The sequence below is a fragment of the Rhamphochromis sp. 'chilingali' genome, assembly GCF_963969265.1.
Source record: "Rhamphochromis sp. 'chilingali' genome assembly, chromosome: 13".
Lineage (NCBI taxonomy): Eukaryota > Metazoa > Chordata > Actinopteri > Cichliformes > Cichlidae > Rhamphochromis > Rhamphochromis sp. 'chilingali'.
The window spans coordinates 21065699-21083388 of record NC_137940.1 but is presented as its reverse complement, the minus strand read 5'-3'; the positions used below and the strand labels follow the sequence as shown (position 1 = coordinate 21083388).

The following is a 17690-nucleotide window of genomic DNA, read 5'->3' as shown; positions in this document are numbered from 1 at the left end:
AGATGACTGCCCCTTTTTGAGCCTGGTTCTTCTGAAGGTTTCTTCCTGTTAAAAGGGAGTTTTTCCTTCCCACTGTCGCCAAGTGCTTGCTCATAGGGGATCGTTAGATTGTTGGGGTTTTCTTTTACAGTGTAGGGTCTTTGCCATGCAATATAAAGTCCCTTGAGGCGACTGGCTATGAATTGGCCTTAATTAGCCAGTGGTCATATTCCATACCCAGCTATTTATCAACCATCATTTGCATTCTATATTCCAAAAGGTTGAATCTGTTCATCTGGACGTAGTGTTTTCAGTGGGACTCAAATAACTCAAAATGTTAGAAATATTCCAGTGTTAGAAAATCAGCACTGCTCAGTGTTAGTCTTTGTTAATCTTCAAAACTGACTAGGTTACTTTTAAACATATAACACTGTCAAAAGTGTTAATTTAACACTCAACAGTGTTGTATTTAACACTCAGAGGTGTGGACCCATATAGACCCTCTCTAGTGTTAATTTAACACTGGAGATTTTGCTGTGTGAAACCATAAAGCTGCACTTTCTTTTTGCCTTATAGTCTGATTTGTCATAACTTTTCCGTTTTGTGACAGTTTTCTTTGGCTGTCACTTCTTCACCCCGACCTGTCTTATTTGGCTCAGCAGAACTAAAATATATATCCTGCTGCTTTTACACACGCACTCACATAATGCTCAGCGATTCTCTGTGCAAGCTTGCTGCGGGAGATTTCACTTGTCATGTTTGCATAGTAAGCTAACGATTGATAAGACGATGTCAGAGGAATTGGTGCGCAAATTATCATCACTCACCAATCAGTACTGTCGCTCTCTATACACAGTTCACGTGATTGCAAAGTGAAAGCAAAAAACAAGCGCAAATTCAAACGCGATTTCAATATGTCACATATTGACAGTGGCTCACCGATGCCAATAACTATTCAATTCAATTCAATTCAATTTTATTTATATAGCGCCAAATCACAACATAAGTCGCCTCAAGGCGCTTCATAGATACAGAGAAAAACCCAACAATCATATGACCCCCTATGAGCAAGCACTTTGGCAACAGTGGGAAGGAAAAACTCCCTTTTAACTACACTGACACACTGGTTTTGTCTTTGTTTTGTAACTTCCTTTCCCTCTTCCTCATATACATATATACATACATACATACATATACATATTGAACCTCAAATTGAACCTCCCCCACCCTCATTCAGATCTGGCGTTTGGAATTATTTTGGTTTTCATGTGACGTATGACCCTGAAGGTAAGCGCGTCATGGACTAAAGTAAAACAGTATGTTGGATGTGCCATGCAATGCTCAATTACATGGGTGGGAGCTAGTGTGTTAGCGCAGTTGGCCATCCAGCCCCATGCACGGGACAATCCACGGTAGCTCGTTAACGGAGATTTGCCGTGTTGTGGCGTTAACGTCATTTCAACGAGATTAACGCTGACAGCACTAGTGGGAACACAACGAATATGACTGAACATTTACACCGACATCATCCTAGTGCAAAGACAAGTGGAAGCAGACAAAAACAACAAACACGCATGCTACAAACTTTACCCAGGTCATTTAGACAGCTGTTAGCACATGATTCTCCTTATGGGGACCTGATATGTTTAATATGCTGCTGAGAATATAGCCCAGAAGAAGCGTATAGTATAGCTTTTATTTTGGAAAGAGCCATTTCTCTGTAATAAACTCTCTTTTCCAAAGATGAGTGATTCCTCAATCAGATACAGGGCTCGCAATATCGCTAGCCCGACGTCCCGGGGCTAGCGAGTTTTCCAGTCGGGCTACCAAAATCTATCTCTGCCCTGCCCATCGGGCTATCGTAGGAAGGACAAATATATGTCAATGCTTTTGCATTCTTTCAGAAATGTAGCTGGGTAATTATGTCATTGGCATCGGTGAGCCACTGTCAATATGTGACATATTGCAATCGCGTTTGAATTTGCGCTTGTTTGTTGCTTTCACTTTGCAATCGTGCGAACTGTGTATAGAGAGCGACAGCACTGATCTGTGAGTGATGATAATTTGCGCACCAATTCCTCTGACATCGTCTTATTAATCGTTAGCTTACTATGCAAACATGACAAGTGAAATCTCCCGCAGCTTAAACATGTGAGAGGTTGATCGCGCAGAGAATCGCTGAGCGTTATGTGAGTGCCTGTGTAAAAGCAGCAGAATATATATTTTAGTTCTGCTGAGCCAAATAAGACAGGTCGGGGTGAAGAAGTGACAGCCAAAGAAAAGCTTACCACAAAACGGAGAAGTTATGACAAATGAGACTATAAGGCAAAAAGAAAGTGCAGCTTTATGGTTTCATGGACAAAAGAATTTCTGTGGCTGCAATATGACGAGCTAAATAACCAGGGCTGCACATAAGTGGTCCGCAGGTGCGCTTTCGCTGTCAAAATAAAAAACACGCACAAGATAAGAAGTTGCAACGCGTGTTTGCGTACATAAGATTTTCAGGAGGAGGACAGATATTTGTTTAGAACTCTGTCGAAGAAGCTCCTTTAAGCAATTACTTTGGTCTTCCTCCACCTCCAAACAAATATCAGAAGGAGTCCAAACCACAAAAGAAGCACGTATTCTCGGAAAAGTGGTTGCAGGAGGTGAGCTGGCTTCAAACAAATGATGAACGCACAGAGATGTGGTGCGGAATGTGCCGTGAAAATGTAATATATGACAAATTAAAAAGGCATGAACATTTTTTTTTGTATCGAAAAAATATCGAACCGAACCGTGAATTTTGTGTATTGTTGCACCCCTAATATATATATATATATATATATATATATATATATATATATATATATATATATATATATATATATATATATATATATATATATATATACACGTAACTATCCTTGCCCTCTTTCATTCAGTGTCATCCTCAGTGACATAGGAGTAACGGTTCCTCGCAAATGCCATCAAAGTGCAGCCTCCTCCCTGTTTGTTCCCCATAGAGGTCCATTTAAATCGGCTCCCAAATTTCAGCTCACTGAAATTCTTTACACTGTCACCACATCAATATAATAAACTCTACAGATATGAAAATTTAATATTTTGTAGACTGGAAGTGGCTTTCAGTCACGGTGAAGAAATCTTTGCGATACAAATTATAGTTTTCTCTAGGAAAACATTTTTTTCAGAGCTTAAATCCTGTTTGCCCTGTGTGTCTGACCCTAAGGTGCAGAAGGGTGTGTATTCCATCACCCCCTTCCGCTGTCTAGTTTTAATTACTGTCTCTTATAATGGTATGGAGGGCACATGTTAGAACCAAGATTTAGGAAAATCAGAGCAAGTATGAAAACACTCACTCTTGCGGAGTATCCTAAAATCATCGGAGTCCAGTATTTGCTCATCCTCTCTGTACCACATAACCTGCAGGGGCGGAGTCCCCCTCAGTCTGCACTCCAGGACCACCAGCTGACCCTTCACCGTAGACACGTCGTGGAGACACTGGCAGAGGGAGCAATGATGACCATGATCAAGAGAAGGTATGACAACAGGTTCATATGAGTATGGTTTCTGATTTTCTTTGTGCACTTTCATGAACAAATACAAGAGTGCACATTTATTTCACCTTAACAAATGTGGGAGCCACTGCGCTGCTTGAATGCTGCTGGTTGTAGATGGGACTCTGAGTCTGGGGAAATGGAATAATATAAATCACCTAATTTGTTTGAAAATCATTTGCCATGTCCATTTCTTTATTTACAAAAAGGTTGCTTTCAACATTACAGGACATTAAAATGACATTTAGCTATTTAACCAGTTTATCCCCTTAATGAAACATACTCGTGTGTTTTATCGAATGAGGTGAAATGACTCATTTTAAATGGCTGTAATTACCCTCTGAGGGCTGACACACAGCGGCTGCACCAGGCTGGAGTGTCTCTGACCGAGGAGAGTGGAGGAGGAGGAGGAGGAGGAGGAGATGGTGGAGGAGCAGGAGGAGAGCTCACGAGTGGAGGATGCAGCAGCAGAGGAGGAGGAGATGGTCAGAGACATGGTGCTTGTCTTCTTCTGCACCTTCTGGACTCTAATCGCCAATAATGAAATGAATAAATCTGTGTTTGGATGCTTCCTCGGGTTGTGAGGACATAAGTCTGTATACAGAGTCACACTGTGGGGATTCTTTCCTTATTGTTAAGGACAAAAAGTAAGTCTCCATCTTACAATCATTAGAAATTTAAAGTAAAGATTTATGATCAAATTAGGTTAAATTGAGTCAAGTATTACTTATGGTTCATGAAAAGGAAACGTGTGTTTGTGTGCAGGTCTAACTTACTGTTCCATGTTCCAGGCTGCAGTGACAGAGGTCCTGCAAAGACAAAGGGACACTCTCAAACATGCTGTGCTACAGTGTTGTAGAAATGAGTGTCTGCAGGTATGACTGAACACATACATTTCATTTTACAAAGCACCAGCACAGACTTTTAGCAACTAATAAGATGTTAATCAAGAATTAGATTCCAACCCATTAAATCATATTAATTCAATGTTTTTTCCAACAGTTCGAAACACGGTTCAGTTTTTGTTTGCTTCTGCACACGAGTCACATGTGCAGTGGGGAAGTAATTATGTGATCTCCCGCTGAATTTGTGAGTTTACTCACAAAGATGTGAACAGTCTCTAATTTGAAGGTAGTTTCATTTCATTTAATAAACATGACTTAATACTTGGCTTAGAAACCCTTGCTGGCGAGCACAGTGGTGAGGCGTTTCATGTAGTTGTTCAGCAGGTTTGCACATGTCTCAGGACGGACTTTGGTCCACTCCTCTTTACAGAAACTCTCTAAATCCTTTAGATTTCTTGGCTGCTGCTCAGCAACTCAAAGCTTCACGTTCCTCCATAGATTTTCTGTCAGACTGAGCTCTGGAGACGGGCTCAGCCACTCCATGACATGGCGGTATGTTTTGGGTCAGTATCAGGCTGGAAGACCCATCCATGACCCATCTTCAATGTTCTGGCTGTTGGTTTTATGGTTCATTGCTCCATCCATTGGCCTCTTAATGGGGCTTAATGTTAGTCAAGCTGTCCTGTACCCCTAGCAGAAAAACAGGTTCAAACAGGTGTGCTGGAGTGTTGGGATGGTGTTCTTTGGGTCACACACATTCTCACATTTTTGATTTCTGCCAACCCTTCACTGAATCATTTATATGTTCACTGGCAAACTTAAAACGGGCCTGTATATGTGCCTTCTTGAGCAGGGTGACTTTGCATCGCAAGATTTCAATCCATTATAGCGCACTGATGGTCTTTTAGTCCAGTCCATCCTTGTGCAGGTCTACAGCCTTGTCCCTGACGTCCTTTGGCAGCTCTCTGGTGTTGCCCGTGGTGATGGAGAGGTTGGAATGGAAGAAACTGATCATGTGGACGGGTGTGCTTTATACATACGAGTTGAGATCAAGCGAATCTGTAACTGATCGACTGGTAGGTTGATTGAGCCAATCTGTGGGAGCTTGTTCTGACTGCATTTTAGGGGATGAAATACTTCTTTCTGTCTTTGGTCGATAACCTGTCTCTTTCCATTAAATTGCAACAAGCATAAAATTTAAAAACTATTCATTTCCTTGTACGTGAGCAGACTTAAAAATTCAGCCAGAGATCAAATAATTATTTCCTGGATTGTAAGCCTCCTTTCTGCTGTCTTTCTGTTTTGTGTAAACCATCAAATAAGTAACACATTTTTGGATTAATGCTGAACATGTGTAGGCCTATAAACAAAACTGATGTCGGCACTGGTATCAGTAAAATCTTCTGAGAGCATCCCTGGCCAGAAAACGCCTCAGACAAATGCTTGAGATTAAAGCTGGATGAGCCCCTGTTTAAAAAAGACACACAGTCGGGTGTTGATTAAAACAACATCTTGGCAGGACTGTACGTCACGTTTGGATCAATGAACGTGCACAAAGCCTATGTAATTATGAGATTTCACGTCTAGTGAAACTTTAGACAGGTTTAATTTATAGACTGTATAAAAAAAGATGTGCCTTAAATCTGCATTCTTCCAAATGGCCAGAATGGAGAGAACTATCTTACTGCAACAAGAAGAAGTTTTGTCCAAATGATAGTAAAACAGATAATAAGGCAGGACGGAGCTACTTTGTAACTGACAAGCTGTTCGTTTCACAGTCACTTCCACCCCTCATTTATAATACTGAACTCAAAGCTTCAAAACAGGATTTCACAACTAATTAACACACAACACTTTGTTTGCCTTGAATTAAATTTTACAGCCACATTTGCCTCAATGCAAATTATATTGTAAAGACCTTAGAGAGAAAACCCAACAATCAGACAATCCCCTCTGAGGAAGACCTTGGCAACAGTGGGAAGAAAAAACTCCCTTTTAACAGGAAGAAACCTCCAGCAGTTATATTTAATACAGCTAAATTCAAGCTTGATTACATGCATTTCTATTGATCTGTTGTTTCTTTCAGGTGGTGATATACAAACACAGTAATGTTTTGTATTACTATTTATCATCCCCAAACAAATGAATGGTCACGCACGCTTACGCAGACTAAAGTTAGACGTGGAAACATATAAGCTTAAACGCTTGAGCTCACACACTGGATTCCTCAAACAGGGCACCAAATCACTCTTGTAACAGGTCACTGTTTCTCCATGACTTTGTTTGGCAACAGCATGGCCATATCTGAGCTAACTGAAGGCATAAGGAGACTCATACACCCAAAAGACTCCCTCAGATCTCAGCCTTCCGGCCTTGGGAGGTCTGTCTTGGTTTCAGAGAAGGAGCTGCCTGAGGTTCAGGTTTCTGGGCTAAATTAAACTTTGTCACCTCCTAAGCACTGCACAGACTGTCTGAGCTGTGATAAATCAACGCATCTCCATGTCGAAGTCGCAGAGGTAAAGAAAAGTCTTTACTCTAGAATTATATACATTTAATCTACAACAGTACATCTTAGCTGGGTTACTATTTGTACTAGTTGTGCTACATGGGGTCACAGCAGTCAAATAAACACAGCCTAAACATTGTCTAAATGAGAGGATCACAGCTTAAGAAAGAAGAAACAACTAAGGCATGTATGACATCCGTGTGTACATCCAGTTTTCCCCTCACATAATCACTCCAAACAGCTGTGTGTGCGCGTACTAAAGCCCACTGCTGATACAACAGCAACTGTTGCTAAACCCTTTGTATCAATTGTCTCTCTTATATAACTGCAGAATTTGTGGCAGCGACAACAGGACAGGACAAGTTCATGCAGTGCAACAAATCCACTACCTGGCAAGCAACAGATGGACAGAGGCACACAAGCAGTGACAGCCAAGTTCAGTGACGTCCCAAACAAGGATGTAACATTGATATTATCTGACGGCAGGCAAATCAAAGACACTGGTGACAGTGGCATCCTTTTTGCTTTAGTGTAGGTGAAGACTGAGCAGTATTAGACCCTACATTTCCCATAATGCAACTTGCTGGAGGCTTCTCAGTATGACCTCCCTCCCTGGGTGTCCGATGTAGACTGTCATGCCTTCAGATTATTAAGTTTTTCTAAGTGCCTAAAGTTTAAAGTGAGACGAAAGGACGTCCAGACTGACAGAAGATGTTAAAACATGAATCCAAAGGAGAACAAACATCATCACTAGATCGTCCAGAAGCTTATTGCCAGTTGGCCTTTAGCAGCCCTCAAAGAGGAAAGATGCTACCCATCTCAGACCTCCTGTTTCCCTGAAGCCATACCCAGTCAAACATGGCCAGGAGTTCGGTGGGCTCCTGCACCAGAGCTCTGAATACAGTGACTGGTCTGTGTGGTGAGAAGCATTAATACAGTATAATGCATATGTAAAATCACATAACTTTAGACCAATCGTAGGTCCCTATTACGGCAGACTGCTACTCTGAACATTTGCATGTAATTTGTCAATATGGCTTGCTAATGCGTATGGCACACGACTCCGTGTTGCTCACTGATGTGTCAATGAAGAATCATGGCTGGTATTTTTAACAGCATGTTGAGCCCACTGATTCTGTAACACGGGGAAAGAGGAAGATGGCTGCACTCTGTCTGAGTTCAGTATTCCAGTAAGTGCATTTCCAGTGCACCTGTTCTCACCTGACAGGAGAAAGCCAGCCTTTGGAGATGAGTCATGGTGATGACTGTTTGTCATTTGGTTTGCTATTACAAACGGTGAATGGTGATAGTTAACAGGTGCCACAAACGTATCCTCCAACCTGTGTTATTAGCATAAATGATCTATTTTATACACTAACAGCATGTATAGATGTGTCATTTACAGTTATCAAAGAAAACTGAGCTGTCCTGCAGTCGACGAGGAGATTCTGACAAACAGGAAGAAACAGCCAGCCTTGCTCATTTAAACAGATCCCTCTTTGGTGTACACAACACCATGAAGCTTTCAGCCACTAGCAGCTCTCAGCTGTGGACAGGAATGGCACATTAGAGCAGAAATCCAGAATGAAGTGGACCGTGTTAAAATTAGCTAACAAAGCAACCTTTATATAAACCTGTGGGCTTTGAAAAGTACCCTCCAAAAATCTAGAGTAATGTATTAACCACTGAATGTAGGAGGTTTATAACAGGCTAAGCAAAATGCACAAACACAAACATCATGTTAAACTTTTTCCATACATCTCTGTGACCAGACCAAGAGCACACCAGCAAAGAGAAAAGATACAAAAAGGCACACACTGTTGCTTTACTCAGTTGTAATAGTTGTGATAAAAGTAGCATTACATGATGCATACTGCACACAGCTATTATTAGTTATTTATGAAAAACTGAAACTATAAATCTAGTACTATTCATTGTTGTACATTAAGAAATATATTTAATACATGGGTCTTTCCAGGAAATATCTTTGTAATTAATAGAAGACTCTTAAGTAAGTGAATGTAGCATTAGTGTCAGTTTATACTGTATATGGTATGATGTTTTGTGATAGCAGCAGGATATGATAAGGAATTAAATTGTATCTTCTCTAACAGCATGAATCTTGGTTCACTCCAGCGTTTCTCTGAGACTGTTCAGATACAGTAGTAATTTAAGCTAAATGCTAATATTGGTAACAATGGTTGTTTTGGTGCGTTCCAAAATAAGTCAGAATTCGGAAATTTGACATTCCCAGTTGGAAATTTTTTGCGGAATTCAGAGCAGAAAGTCAGAGCAGACCAACATACCCAACATAGTTGTTGGGTATGTTGGTCTGTAATGTTGTGGGGATGGAGTTGGACTCCCTTAAAGTGGTGTTGGAGAGGCGGATGTTGTCCAAGATAAAGACAATGTTGGATAACACCAAATAATTACCAAAAATCACCACTGAACCACACAGGAAATCATTCCTGCCTGTTGCTCCCTGTACAACTCATCGACTTAACACACTGTATACTGCAATAGCTACACCCTTTTTGCACATGCTCTTCTTTCTTATTCAGCCATTTATCAATAAGTGACTTAATTTTTTAGTGAAGAGGTGATTTCAAAGGCCAACTCTTTGTAAAGGGACTACTGATAACAAAGAGAAATTACGTTTTGAATTTTCTCAGTTGCATCACTCCAGAAACCGTCCTAGTCCTCAACCTATGACTCTCCAATTCTCCTACCTCCTCAGCTTGGCTGTGCACAGGACCAATTTAGCGCAGACTGGGTCACCTGATCTCTCTTTTGGCCAACCAGAACCCAGTGGCTGAACACAGTGTCACACAGGCATGCCAGGCTTGTACACACACACAGCTCAAATTTGGCTGGTATGTCTTATGTTGCCTCACACTGCAGGACATGTAACTGACACAGTTCCTTTTTTTATTTATACCCTTTAAATTCCCCTCTTCATTTGCTGCACTCGATATCCTATGTGGATAGTTTGCACCAATGTCTTTGAGTGTGCCTATATATTTTTCAAAGACTATCATTGTGCTAATTTAAAGATGTGCATTGGGATGTTCTCTTTTGATATATGCCGTTTTGTAACAGTAACTACAAAGAATCTTTAGTGGTGTCACTAGAAGCTGAAGGCAGCCAGGGGAAAGTAAGTAGGTAGATCAACAGATGGATAGGCGAGTAGAAAGGTAGGTTATTAGATAAGCATGTAGGTAGGAAGTTACATAGCTACAAAGGTTGGTAGTTAAAATAATAGCGTGTCGAGGTAACTATTGTCAATGAAATATAGCTAGATAGCACATGACGCAGCATATAAATTATAAATAACTTTAGACAGATCATTCCAGCTGTCCTCTTCCTTCTGGCTGCAAACTCAGTCACTCCAGTACTGCCTGCAGTATCAGGATCTCATTGGCCATGGACCAAATGAATTACACCATTTGATGATCTGATTAACTTGACTTTTGCTTTCTCTTTTCTTTGAATCCTGACAAGGAGCAGGGCTTGAAGCATGCCACACATGCTGGACTTACACTTTTGCGAAACTTTCTGGATGTCTCTACCGAAAAGCTAATGATTTGAAATGCAAGCTGGGTTGCACAAGTTCCTCCATGCTGTAATTGTGTGTCATATGCTCCTAGCTTAATTTAGACAAGCAACAGGCAGCTCTGCATCCTCAACACAATCTTTAACCCATCTGAAGTGAACTTCCGCAAAAATATCCCCATCCTTACCTGTCTGCTTTATCCCCAGCAGGCCACAAAACCAAGAATAACAACAAATATATTGATCCAACAAGCAGAAAATCCAAATGTTAAAACCAAAACTGCTATATGACTGTGTGGCTGCCAGTCATGGCTTGGTTACTGGACGCTCCACAAGCAGGAGCTTGTGTGTGTGTGTGTTGAAGAGGTTGGGGTGTGGGACGGGGTTAGGGGGGAATCTGAGGCTGAGGAGGGGGGGTGAGAGGAAGCCACGTGGGGTTTGGTTAGAGGGGTACGGAAGGAGCAAATTTAGAGCAGAGTGAAGTGTTAATTAATGGTCAAAGAGAATAGGGAAGCTCAAGTCTGCCCCAGCCGGTGCCTCATGCCTTTGTGCTAATGTGCACAGCTAATGCCAAATCCAAATGACCATGGATAGCTGACACAGAGCTAGCTTGTTGCACGTTGCTGCACAAACTATAAAGATATATTGTTCCATCTGAAATTACAAAAAGTGGCGGAGGCGTCATGACCGGACCAAACTTCATCCAAGTGTGAGAGACAGGGGCCAGAAAACCTGCAACCGGTGCCAGTGAGTCTTTGGGTAGAAACCTGAGAACCAGAGAGAGTCGGACAGACGGAGGGAGACGTGAATACACAACCTTGGAAAACAGATCACACTCAAGCTCAGCTCATCAGGGCTTTATTCATCATATTTCACATAGATCTAACTGATGCAATATACTGAGTACATCAAACAGAATCATCTCATTCCAAAAGGCTTCACTTATTAAAGTAATGGACATAGAAGCTTCTGGGATAGTTTAAAATACATGCCTGAATATGCAAAACCTACATTGATCCATACAGGATCCCTACAGGTCCTCTGCGAGGGGTCTGGGAGCTCGCACGCCTTGTACAGCATCTTTGCTGTTTCTACGACTGCGCTCTTGCTCTTCTGGACAGAGATTTTCAATGTTGTTCCCTATCACTATCGCCCCGTCACTATAACTAGTGCAGTTATCTGCACTGCTACCTTCACCCTCCACATCTTCTCGAGCTCTTCTCTGAGCCCTTGGTACTTCTCCAGCGTCTTGTGTTCCTTCTTCCTGATGTTGCTGTCATTCGGTATCACGCTCTTCCTCTGCTTGTCCACCACTACTATGTCCTGTTGGTTAGCCATGACCACTTTGCCCGTCTGAATTACGAAGTCCCACAGGATCGTAGCTCGGTTATTCTCCACCACCCTAGGTGGCGTCTTCCATTTTGACTTCAAGACTTCCAGGTTATACTCGGCACAGATGTTCCTGTACACCAGGGCTGCCCAATCCCAGTCCTCGAGAGCTACTATCCTGCAGCTTTTAGATGCATCCCTACTCCAACACAGCTGAATCAAATGGTTTGATTACCTCTTCAGCATGCCATCATGTTTGGCAAAGGCCTGATAACAAGCCATTCATTTGATTCAGGTGTGTGGGAACAAGGATGCATCTAAAAGCTGCAGGACGGTAGCTCTCGAGGACCGGGATTGGGCACCCCTGCTGTACACTATGCCGGCCACTTGGTTATGGCGTTCCATGTATGCCCTGCCTGCTATCATCTTGCACCCTGCTGTTATGTGCTGGATTGTCTCAGGGGCATCTTTACACAGCCTGCACCTGGGGTCTTGCCTGCTGTGATAGACCCCAGCCTCTATGGATCTTGTGCTTAGAGCTTGTTCTTGTGCTGCCATGATTAGTGCCTCTGTGCTGTCAGTCCAGCTTTGTCCAGCCACTGGTAGGACTTCTGGATGTCAGCAACTTCCTCTATCTGCCAGTGGTACATACCGTGCAGGGGCCTGTCCTTCCACGATGGTTCTTCTCCTTGGTCCTCTTCTTTCTCAGGTTTCTGCTGCTTGAGATAAGCTCCAAGCACAAGGTCAGTTGTGGCCTGATGAAATCATGGATGTTCGTCGTCTCATCCTGGACAGTTGTTCTGACTCTCACTGGTCCTCGGCTTTCTTCGTTCCACTTGGCGCACAGTGTCAAAGTGCTGGATTTGGGGTGAAACCGTCCATGCATGGTAAGGAGCTTGCATGTCTCGATGTTAGTGGCTTCTATCCCCACTTCAGTTTTGGCCAACAGGAATCTGAGTCTAATAAAATGATCCTTTCTAAATGGGAAATGCATTAAAAACATATATGTGATATTCTTTTTCTTTTCAGTATATTAGAGTCATCATTAGAAAATGAGTGACAGAATGTTTCTGTTGATGCCAACAAGGACAAACACAACATATTTTGTCACTTTGACAGATGCAGTGTGATCAGAAATATCAGCGTGCAAATCAACCCATCAGTGGATTAAATAAAGTCGTCCTATCAGTGAAAACTAGAAAGAAACAGACGATACTTGATTCAACATATTTATTGTGGCCTCACCGTTTTACATGGAAACACGAGTTAGTGTGCGTTCGTATCAAAGCATGAGGGGTACAGTGTACAATGCATAAAACAAAGGTCCAGTGCAAAAATATACCAAAGTATCAAAAGAATTATCTTATAAATGACACAGGAGCAGACAGATATATTTTCAGATATTTAGCCATATAATATTTGGTCTTATATAATCTCAAAACAACGGTTCTGTGGGTCAAATAACACCAAAAACTTCCAACTAAAGAATAAAGTCAGACTACCATGTATGTAACATGTAATTAGTTGGATTTTGGAAAATATCACCCCCCCCCCAAAATTCACCAGGAAAATCATTTTGCTTATTGATGAATGACGCAATAAATGTCAATATTTAATCTTAAAAGGCCAATGTATGCAGTCAGCACCCCTTTCACATCCTCTTCCTCCTTCTCTTCATCACAACCAAAGCTATATAGATATCTAAACATATGTTCTAGGTATTATTTAAAGAAATTAAGCCTCTTGAAGCCTCTTCCTCGCTCCTCCTATTGACACTTGACTAAAACCTCCTAACTACCTCCTCCAACTTTGTCCTTCCTTTCCTTGAAGACTGAATTCTGCCTTTTTAAACACCAGTTTTCATCACACTGTCCCACACATCACATCCACAGGGTGGAAAACAACAGCTGACACTTAAGTGAATACTGCAAAAACGCAAGCTGCTTTGTATTCATTTTTTTCCCGTCCTGTATCACGCTTCATCCTACTTTGCAACACAATCCGGAGAAATAACGAGGTTGGGCTAAATGTTTGGGTCCATCTCCATCAATTAAACCTTACTTTTAATCTGAAAAGCTGTGCAAATCTACTTGGTGCAATAAAGATGTGCAATCTGATGCGACAGGTCTCCGTGAACCGAACTGAAATAAAAGGAAGCGGACGTGGGAAGCTAAAGAGACAGCCAGGGGTGGGAGCATGAAGCTGAAGATGGGGAAAAGATGCCGAGGGGATGAAAAGTGGCAGCAAGAGGAAACGAGTTGTGAAAAGTGAGAGAAAAAGAGTTTGTGGGAGAGTTAAGGATGTGAGTCACCACAGGCCTGATACAGAATCTATCACGTTTTTAACCAGTGGAAGGTGTAGGAGGAAGTGCGCTGTTCCCTCGCGCTCTCATTAGTGATACAGCGATCGTCCAGTGCTAAGCAACAGGGAGCAAAGAGTGGCAGCAGCAGGCACTTTGCTTCAAATAAACCAGAAAAATATCCTCATTCTCTAAAAGAGTAGCTTAAGATCATAAATGGATAAACCCTGATAAAAAGGAAACTGTTATTAGGTGTCAAACTGGTCAGCTTGCAGATGAGCTGATTTCATATGCTGTTACTTAAAGCAGTCCAGAGAGAAAGACAGATACTCTCAATCATTCCAATGTTAGACCATGTAAAAGAAAAGTGGTTATTGTAACAGAATTTCATAATGAACTCTGCAATTTAATCAGTTTTGAAGACAAATGAGAATTATGGAGTCAGAACTCATTTTAGAGCTGGTTTATTTCCCAGCATATACCCTAAAGGTGTATGACAGAGTGTGGAAGCAGGATGAGCAGATACAGGCTGTTCGATAACTGAAAGTTAGAGCTGAACAAAAACTATAAGAACTGTGGAGCACTAGGTTTTGGTCTGCTCTCCTGTCTAGTCTGGCCACGGTCCTGCTCAGGAACCTGACCAAAGCTGTCGGTTCTACACTGTCACCTTTCCCTGTAGGCCTGACCACAAGCTAGCACAGCAACAGTCTCTATGTACTTGTCCTATTCCATACTTAAAACAAAAACCCACATATACAGTAGCCTACAGGTTTTAAAAAATGTTAACATTATTGGTAAAAAAGTTAATTTAAAAAAAGCAAGCTAGGTAAGGTGTATTTACTCGTGACATGCTCGCCAGAATTTAATCTAACCAAATTTAATTTCAGTTGTTATCCACTTCAAACAAGGATAACAGTTTTAAGGTGCCTTACAATCTGAATCTATGTAAATATTAGCGCAAAGTATGCTACGTGTGTACAAGTCCTTTTGTTTATGAGACAAGTGACTCATTTTGGTACTGCTAGCCAAGCTTTGCTTTCATATAACAGCTAACAGCATTAGCTAGGAGCTGCAAGTTAGCTAATAGTTACGGCATATTTTGGCCCTGTTAGCGAGCACCTCTTAGCCTGGTAATATTAGGTCACAATCCACTATGTTAATGCACAATTGCCGCGTTAAGCTATTTGTTAAGTACGTCAGACAATCAAACACCTTCTGTCCCCGAAAGAATCGTTGTAAGACGTGATTAAAACTTAGCAATAAGACAAAAATTTCATTTTCCAGTTCAAAATATTCTCACAGAACCAGCTGTAATATTTCTCACAAGTCATAAGTCTATAATAAAAGTAAAATTAAAGTATCAATGTATATAAAAACATTTGGCACAATTATGATAACGACAAAATTCAAGAGTGTGCAGGATAATGTAAAAAACATAAAGTTAGCCGTTTAAGCAAAATCTCGTAGAGGAGAAACAGAATAATAAAATGGATAAATACTCAGATTCACATTTGAAGGTAAGAAAACCGCAATGATTTCTTTACCTTTACCAAAGCAAATAATACTTAATGCATACATCTGTGATATTTAATACATAAACACTCGTAACATTGACTTGTGTGTATTTTGTTGCAACACTTTGGGCCTGGGTGAGTTTCCAAGGTGATCTAAGAGTTTATCAAATTAATAACTTGATTCATAAATGAGATCAGTTGTCACTTGTGAATAATCTGTTAGAATCAAGGAAGCAAATACATCAAAGCTTTCATCTTTGGTTTCTTGCTTTGAAGCTCATTGAATAAAAGACAAAGAGGCCCAACTCACTACATATCCTATATTTTATATTTTCAACATGTTGCCCCATCAAAAACTGGTCCGACAGTGGGTAGTGTAACAAATACTGATCCAAAGGTTAGCAGTGATCTCTTCAATACTGACGACAGGATGGCTTTTGATGTAACGCGTATAAGAGGGCAACTGTGCAAAACACCTTTCTTACACACGCAACAAGAAAATCAAACAAACAGAATTCACATTTGATTTTAGACGATTCAGCCAAGTTTGTGAGTCCTGTGAGCAGCTCACATTCACAATCAAAGACCGTGGGGGGCATGCATGACTCGGTTTTAAGATTGAATTTCACATTCGTAAGCCTGCAATTCTGTACATATATGTAAAGATGGCGTGTAATAAAATATTTAGAAAACAGTGCATCTTACAGGATTATATACAAGCTATACAAAAAAAAGAGCGAGTTATACTTGCTTTATATCTCTATTTATCTACACTATTTATGCTGCACATTTAAATTGCTCCTTTTATGGTAAATGGCTTTTAAGGTCCTTTGCAAAAAGAAATGCGATTTAAATGACGTGGTCCAGTTCTGTGGTAGACTGACCTCTCACACTTAGAGCTGAGGGGAGGGGCTGTGCTAGCAACATATATTCAAACTAATTCAAACTATGCAACGCAGCAAATATACCCATCAGTATTTTTTTTTTCCTCACTTCATAACGATTTTGCAGACTAGTTGCGTGAGAAAATAATTCCTATCTAACATTTGATAGTGCTATATATTAAATAAAATAGTGATATGTATTTAATAAACTAGAACATGAGTCAGTACAGTAATATGATAGTTTGTTTGGGTTCTACCACTCTGATAAAAGCAATTCTATCAATTCAAGGACTTCATAAATACCGGAACAGTTTTGAGGTATTGCAGACAGGCAGCGAACACTGTGGATCTAAAACTGCTCCAAGGACGTAATCATGGCACGAGCAACAAAGATGGAATGATATGAAGCAGCCCACATTTCATTAAATGCCCAGGTGATGTACAGAGTGAACAAAGCTACTGACAGACAAACACAAATTAAGTGATGATTACTCTCTGGTGTGTGCAGCAACAACTGTGATCCAGGTGTGAGGATGCCGATGATCCAGAAAAGCATCAGAGCTGGGCATTTTAAAACGCACACAATCAAATACTTGTTAAGCACATAATTAAGTCATAATTGATTCTTGAAAAAAAGAAAAAAAAATCCAGGCGCTGAACAAACAGCCAGGTGTTCATGTGAAATCCCAGAACAACCGTCCACGTGAAGCCCTCTGTTTTGGTGAAGCGTCACGTAAAATAAAGGAAAAAAGACGCTGGCACAGCTGCTTGTACCTTTGAACATTTCTGTGGATGTGTGTTTGTGCTGCAAATCATGTCCAGGCGTCAGTGCTGTGATCCACGCGTCAGTAGTCGATGATGGAGCGATGAATTCAAGCTTTTTTCCTGCAGGCGGATTTTTGACCAGCTCAATCGTTGATCATAATGGTTTAACATGGCGACTGCACAAGGCTGAGGGACGGATGGAGGAATCGAGCAGACTCTTGCAATGGTATCCACCACTTCACGGAGGTCAACGCAGGTCAGCACAAAGCCAAAAAACACACAACAAAGCATCACCAGGATAACCCAGAACAATGAAGGCAGACGCCCACCAGTCGATCCCAGAGGTAACTGGTCTCAGTGTTACCAGTTGAACAGAGAGTTCTGTCCGAGAGTCATGAAGTAAATCTGACTGCTGCCGCCCGACTGCACCGACGCAAAGAAAACCTGCAACAAGACGGTG

General features: G+C 41.2%; 2 protein-coding genes across 5 annotated transcripts in view; both read right to left on the bottom strand.

Moving 5' to 3' along the window:
• myot (myotilin) overlaps positions 1 to 10769 on the bottom strand; it is a 33489-nt gene extending 22720 nt beyond the window's left edge. Inside the window, exons 1-5 of the mRNA XM_080901314.1 lie at positions 10628 to 10769; positions 4313 to 4345; positions 3874 to 4063; positions 3605 to 3667; positions 3339 to 3480 (exon numbers count right to left, since the gene is read on the bottom strand). Coding sequence (XP_080757440.1) covers positions 3339 to 3480; positions 3605 to 3667; positions 3874 to 4063; positions 4313 to 4320 — 403 coding nt within the window. The 5' untranslated portion in view covers positions 4321 to 4345; positions 10628 to 10769. The remainder of the gene's footprint in view (positions 1 to 3338; positions 3481 to 3604; positions 3668 to 3873; positions 4064 to 4312; positions 4346 to 10627) is intronic.
• A 2215-nt stretch (positions 10770 to 12984) lies between these two features.
• Positions 12985 to 17690, bottom strand: part of LOC308408656 (mitogen-activated protein kinase kinase kinase kinase 4) — a 63187-nt gene continuing 58481 nt past the window's right edge. For all 4 annotated transcript variants that reach the window (XM_080901022.1, XM_080901024.1, XM_080901025.1 and 1 more), the window contains one exon: positions 12985 to 17674. In XM_080901022.1, coding sequence (XP_080757148.1) covers positions 17591 to 17674 — 84 coding nt within the window. In that variant the 3' untranslated portion in view covers positions 12985 to 17590. The remainder of the gene's footprint in view (positions 17675 to 17690) is intronic.